At 39.5% G+C, this 6719-nt stretch overlaps 1 protein-coding gene across 1 annotated transcript; it reads left to right on the top strand.

The window, feature by feature from the left end:
- Positions 1–1799: 1799 nt before the first annotated feature.
- LOC122207741 (transmembrane protein 160-like) lies at positions 1800–3344 on the top strand. The gene is made up of 2 exons (XM_042917914.1): positions 1800–1906; positions 2715–3344. Exons 1-2 carry the CDS (start codon positions 1800–1802, stop codon positions 3268–3270), a joined length of 663 nt encoding a protein of 220 aa, XP_042773848.1. The 3' UTR covers positions 3271–3344.
- The last annotated feature ends 3375 nt before the right edge of the window (positions 3345–6719 follow it).

The following is a 6719-nucleotide window of genomic DNA, read 5'->3' as shown; positions in this document are numbered from 1 at the left end:
AACTAAGTCTAGAGAGTTTAACATATCTAACTAAAGTCACACTGTTAAAAATATCAGCTTTGCTCTGTTGATCAGGGATAACAAATGGATTCATTTTGCCTGGATCCAAGACCATTGGTCTTTTTCTTTATTCTAAGAGTTCTATAATAGGAGTACAAGAAAGACTTTATAACACTTTGGATGCCCCCACCCCACCCCCAAAATGTCTTTCTGGCATGTATAAAGAACACAGATTTCATTGCACAGAATGTATTTTCACTTATCTGATCAGTCAGAAATGTTTATTTCCTTTCTTTTGCTTTTTCTCATCAAGAATTCAGAAGTTAATTCTGATTCTCTTTGTCAGGTCTATATTGTTTTTCTGGTGTAACTCTTTCCAAGCAACAGCCATTTTCTCTTTTGTGAGGTTATATTATAATTAAAGTATTAAAATGTTTCTGAGTGACAAGAGTATGGACTGTACGTTTGACAGATAGGGCTTTGAATCCTGGAGCTGACACTGATACTCTGGGTATTTGAGTATTTATGATGTGTAAGATTCAGCATAACACCTACTTACAGGTTTTCTGTGAATGTTAAAATGGGGCATTCCTCCAATTTTTATTTAACTATCATTGATGACTGTAAAGACAGATATAACCAAGTAGGTGCAACAAAACAGAACCACGGGTTATTAAAGCAGCGTAAAGAAACATAGTATAGGGCACTGAACATGGCAGGGAATTGGACGGGTAGGATTTTATGGACAATGTGATACCTGAGCTCAAATTTTAGATACAAGGAAATATGACTAAGTAAGAATAAAACACTGGAGCCGGAGAATATCAGTCAATGCAGAGGAGGACAGTAAAAGCAATTTTAAAAAGTTCTGGAGTAAATATACCAAGGTTGTTTCAGTTGGAGTAATTACTTGTTGTGGTATATAAATTATGAGGCAGTGGGTAGATGGAGTGGTGCTATTTAAATGTTCATTTTTGTGTATTAAATATCCAAAGACTACAGTGATGTCTCATACATAGTAAGTGATTTACACTTCTCCATTTTCTTCCTCACACTCTTGATTCTGTGTATTTACTTATTTTTTATCTTTTTTGTTCTTCTCTAGGAACTACCTAATTTCTTACCAATCTTCATAGTTCTCTCATTTGAACTGCCATCCACTGGTTGGATTCCAATCAGATATTTACCTTCCCCACCCCTCCCCCACCCCCGCATCCAGGAGATATTTCCACAGAACCCCTTGGGTGTTATAAGTCACTTCACTGCCTCCTTTTTTCCTATCAGAAGTGGATCATGTCTTAGGAAGTGATATCATAGCTATATTATCTGGAAAGTTTTGGGGAGAGTGGAAACAGAGTAGGGAACTTGTTTATTTTAAAATAATAAAAAAGCATGGAATAAGAATTAAAATTCTTGAAAATAAAATAACTGAATTATCTATACATAAATAAATACAGTATAAAAACAACTTAGGAAACACTTCTTTTTAAAATATATTTTCATTGCTATTTTATTTTACTTTTTAATTTTTGAAAAAAATGTTCAAATATAATTAACATACAGTATTATATTAGTTTCAGGTGTACAGTATAATGATTCACCAAATCTATACATTTCTCAGTGCTCATCATGACAAGTGTACTCTTAATCACCATTTCTATTCTTGTTTACATTATTTGTTTGCTTTGGATGGTTTCCTTTGGGTTGATTGGAAACTGCTATGGAAATAATTTTATAGGAATATTTGAAATTATCTGTTGAAGTGGAATTCTAGAGAAGAGATTTGAGGGCAGAGAACCATGCCAGTCATCACTGAAACCATTTTAAAGGAATCTGCTGTGTGCAAATGGGAATTACATTTCTCCTTTACCAGATGCTTACGTGGCAAAGATAACTGCAAAATGATGTAAGGGAACACTCATTTATTTTTTGTTCATTCACTCATTTATTCCATCATTGCTTTTATAGTTTACATTACTTAAGTGACTACTGCTAGTTGAGCTCTGTGTTTAGCATATGAAGAAAATTAAAAGTTACCATTTTTTCAGTAACTTAGCATTTTCAGTGGGTAGGCAGAGTCTACACAAATAATTATAGTTTGATATAATCTATAGTACTGAAGCAAAAGTGATGATTGGTTGCCCTGGGAGAATAGACATATGAGCCACAATCTGCATGGAAAACATCAGGATAAATACAAATTTTCTGTGTGGACTGCAGAAGAGGAGCATCAGACATGGTGCAGAGCCTCAAAAACGTATTGTGTAAAGTTAAATGACTAAGATTTTGGATTATGGAGTCAGAGGAGTGATGTTAAAATCCGCCCCCCCCCCCCCCTTGTTATTCCTTGCTAGTATCTTACCCCACTGAGCATTTGATACATACTAGGCATTGGGTACGAAATCCCTCAGCTCACCTTGTCCAGTGTTCATGGCAGCACTGTGACTTACCACCATTTTTTACAGGTGATGGATACAACTGGCATCAATAGTTTGTGGAGACTCTAGGTCATGCAAGTATTAGCAGGGATCCTTAGCCACACAGTTTGAGCTTAAAGTCAAACTTGTCTTCCGGGAAAGTTCATACTATCCCACCCATGTGCTTTATCTTAGCTTTGAATATTAAGACCTTTGCATAAATGGGGTCATAATTGACCTTAAGCCACACACGTGTCAGCTTCTGTGTCAGGTATTTTCTAACACTAATAATAATAGTAATAACAACAAAAGTGGCGCCCGACTGGCCCGGCTCCGCTTCCGGGGGGCGCTGCTGCCGCCTCCGCGGCCCCGGAGCGGGGGCGCCCGAGGATCCTTCGCCCCCGGCCACGGCCCCCGCGCTGGGGCTTCGCCGCCCCCCGTGTCCGAGCTGGACCGTGCGGACGCCTGGCTCCTCCGGAAGGCGCATGAAACAGCCTTCCTCTCCTGGTTCCGCAATGGCCTCCTGGCATCAGGCATTGCGGTCATCTCCTTCATGCAGAGTGACATGGGTCGGGAAGCTGCCTATGGCTTCTTCCTGCTGGGCGGCCTGTGCGTCGTGTGGGGCGGTGCCTCCTACGTGGTGGGCCTGGCTGCACTGCGGGGACCCATGCAGCTGTCGCTGGGGGGCGCAGCGGCGGGCGTGGGGGCCGTGCTGGCCGTGGGCCTGCTCTGGGCTTGTGACGTCGGTCTCTACATGGGTCAGCTGGAGCTGGATGTGGAACTGGTGCCCGAGGACGATGGGACCGCCACCACCGAAGGCCCCGACGAAGCCGGCCGGCCGCCACCGGAGTGAACAGCTGGGCCACGGGGAATGGCCGGGCGCTGGACGGCCCGAGGACCGGGACATTAAAACCTGACCCTTGTCCACACACACACAAAAAAAAAAAAAAAAAAAAAAAAAAAAAAAAAAAAAAAAAAAAAAAAATCAAAAGTATTTTTAACAAGTAATGCTTTAATCATTACTAAAATTAAGAAATGGCTATTTTTACTTGGCGGATGGAGAGGCCTGGGTTTAGCTAGGTTATGTAATTGTCTAGCCACACAGCTTGATGGTGATAGAACAAATACAGTATCCCAGTTCTCAGAGACCATACCTATGTAGCCTCCTCACGGAACTTTCTTCAGCATAGAATAGGCTAGATCCACCTCCTCACTGGCCTGCTGCCTGTGCTTCTAGCACTGCTGCATGAAAATCTAGAATATGTCCATTATGGCAATGAAGAAATACGCAATTATTCAGAGGCAAGAAATAGCACAAGGCTCTGGAAGGATAATCTGGAACTGCTTAGCTAGTCCCTTAGCAAGAGGTACCCATTAGGCAGCAGCAGCCAACAGCACTGGCCACTCCCATTGATTTGGTTACCACCATCATTCAAGGGAAAAATCACTCCACTAAAGTCCTCTCTAAAGTGTACTGTGTGTGCAGACATGCTCAGAAAACTCCACACATCTCCTTATCAGCCCATCTATCATTTCTTTGTGGAGGCTAGGATGCTATTTTCTATCTCAAAATATATTTTGAAGCATTGGAGTCAGTTGTGTTGAGTATTTGTTATTCAACCTCAAAATACAATAATCATGATTAGGTTTTGTTTTCTAGCCTCCGTTAACTTTGGTAAATAAAATAAATTTATACTAGGAAGAATTAATAATTGACATATGATAAATAAGGTAAATAATTATTATGATACCTAATACTTACAAAACCTTTACTATATATAAGCATTGTGCTTGCTTTGACTCATTGAATTCCTGTGACAGACCTAAGGAAGTGTGTGTATTATTTCTTTGTCACTCTACAAATTGAGAGGCTGGTATAATATTTGGGCTGCTACTACAAAAATACCATAGATGGAGTGGCTTAGAGACAATAGAATTTTATCTCTCACAGTTCTGGAGGATGGGAATACAGTGAGAACTTGTTTCCTGGTTTATAGATGACTGTCTTCTTGTTGTATCCTCAGGTGGTACAATGACAAGGAGTTTTCTGGTATCTCATTTGTAAGGGTACTAATCCTATTCATAGGGGCTCCAGCCTCATGACCTAATTGCCTTCCAAAGTCACCACCACCAAATATCTTAACATTGGTGATTCGATGTCAACATATGAATTTTGGGGAACACAGGCATTCAGTCTGTAGCAAGCAAACATACTCTAAGGTGACTCGCCAATGAGTCACAACATTATATAACCCTCTCTCCTTGAGTACAGACAGCCTGTGACTTGCCAAAGGTAAATGGACTTCTCAGATGTGATTAAGTTCCCAAGCATTTGATTTTGAGTTAATCAAAAGGGTAATCATTCTGGGTGGTCCGATCCAATCAGATGAATCCTATAAGAGTGCCATCTGTTCAGCATATGAAGAAGTCATATTACCTTCTTTATAAGAATTTAGCATTTTATATGGGAAAGCAGCTTCTACACATAATTATAATTTGTTATGATTTGTAGTACTTAATCAAAAGTACTGATTGATTTTCTTGTAAACACTGATACATGAGCCACAACTTGCATGGAGAACATCAGTACTGAAAGATGAATGTAAATGTCTGGGTGGACTCCAAAGGGGGAACTTGAGTCATGGTGCAGAAACTCAAACCTGGAATGCAGTGCAGTCAGGTGGCCAAGATTGGGTCAGAGGGTTTCTTGTTTGCTCTAAGGAAACAAGGTACCATTCTGTACAGCACAAGAAAATGAATTCTGCAAACTAAGGGGTATGGAAAAAGTATCCTTTCCCACTCAAACCTGTAATCAGAATGCAGCCTGACCAATACCTTAACTTTAGCCTTGTGAGATCCTGGGTAGAGGATACAGCTAAAATGTGCCCAGATTCCTTACTCATGGAAACTTGAAGAAAATAGAAGAATGTTTTTTTTTAATTAAGTTAAATTTCACATAGCATAAAATTAGCCCATTTTAGAGCCTATAACTCATTTATTATATTTACCATTTTGTACAGTCATTAATTTTTATTTGCACACATTTTCAATACCCCCAAAAGGAAACCTGGTACCCACTAAGTAAGTGGTCATTCCCTACCTGCCTCCCTTTCTACAGCTCTTAGCAACTACTAATCTGCTTCTGCCTATATAGATTTACCTACTATGGATATTTCATATAAATGTAATCATGTAGTATGTGACCTTTGTCTGATTTCTTTTCAAGGTTCATCTACACTGTAGCATATATCATTACTTTGTTTCTTTTTTCTTTTAGGCTTATTTATTATTTTTGAGAGAGAGAAAACACAAGTGGGGGAGGGGAAGAGAGAGAGGAAGACACAGAATCCAAGGCAGGCTCCAGGCTCTGAGCTGTCAGTGCAGAACCCAATGCGGGGCTCGCACCCACAGGCTGTGAGATCATGACCTGAGCCAAAGTCCGACGCTTAACTGACTGAGCCATCCAGGCACACCAGTACTTTATTTTTTTCTATCCCTGAATAATATTCTCTTATGTGGATATATAGTATTTTGTTTATTCATTCATCCATCAATGGCCATTTGAGTTGTTTCCATCTTTTGGCTATTGTGAATACTGCTACTATATATGTGTATACATGCATTTGTTTGATTCAGCGCTTTTGAGTGTATTACTAAGATTGGAATTACTGGGTCATATGGAAATTCTGTGCTTACTTGTGAGAAGGAACTACCACACAGTAGTAAATGTGTTTTAAACCACAAAATTTGTGGCAATTTGTTAAGTAGTGATAGAGAACAATTGCTCTGAAGAACAACAACAACAAAATTCAGATAAAATGACCATGTATAGACTGGTACCTAGAAGATCAGGGATCTGACCTCATACTTGTCTGACATTAGGTGTAGGGATCATAACCACATCCATATCGATTCATATTTTCAACAAAAGTTTGCTGAGTTTCTAATATGCATCGGGGTTCTCTCAGTTAAACCTATTAAAACCTGTGTTTTAACAAGCTTCTGGGAATTTCTAGTGAACAGTAAAGTTTGACATCTACTGGTATTGTCCAAGAATAATCTAGGAATATATGCTATGGAAATGGCCAATATGAACATTCCTTCATTGAATGCACAGCTTACTGTGTGAAATGGATAGATTTAAGGAGACAATTTCAACACGGTGTAATTAGCAGCTAGAGAGAGGATATAAATTATGTTCTATTAGCCTCATAGGAGAATTACACCTTCTTTGGAAACTTGTTTCTTCACAGAAAAGGTGACATGCAAGAAGAGATGTGGGGAAGAAATAGGATTTCTGTA

Source organism: Panthera leo, chromosome E2 (genome assembly GCF_018350215.1).
Source record: "Panthera leo isolate Ple1 chromosome E2, P.leo_Ple1_pat1.1, whole genome shotgun sequence".
In the NCBI taxonomy this organism is placed as follows: Eukaryota; Metazoa; Chordata; class Mammalia; order Carnivora; family Felidae; genus Panthera; species Panthera leo.
This window is presented reverse-complemented; position numbering and strand designations above follow the sequence as displayed.

Excerpts from the sequence above, each read along its gene's own strand:
- LOC122207741 (XM_042917914.1), top strand. The coding sequence starts at position 1,800 with ATGCCAGTCATCACTGAAACCATTTTAAAGGAATCTGCTGTGTGCAAA. Across the intron at positions 1,907-2,714 it reads AAAGATAACTGCAAAATGAT|TAATAACAACAAAAGTGGCG; the intron begins GTAAGGGAACAC and ends TAATAATAATAG.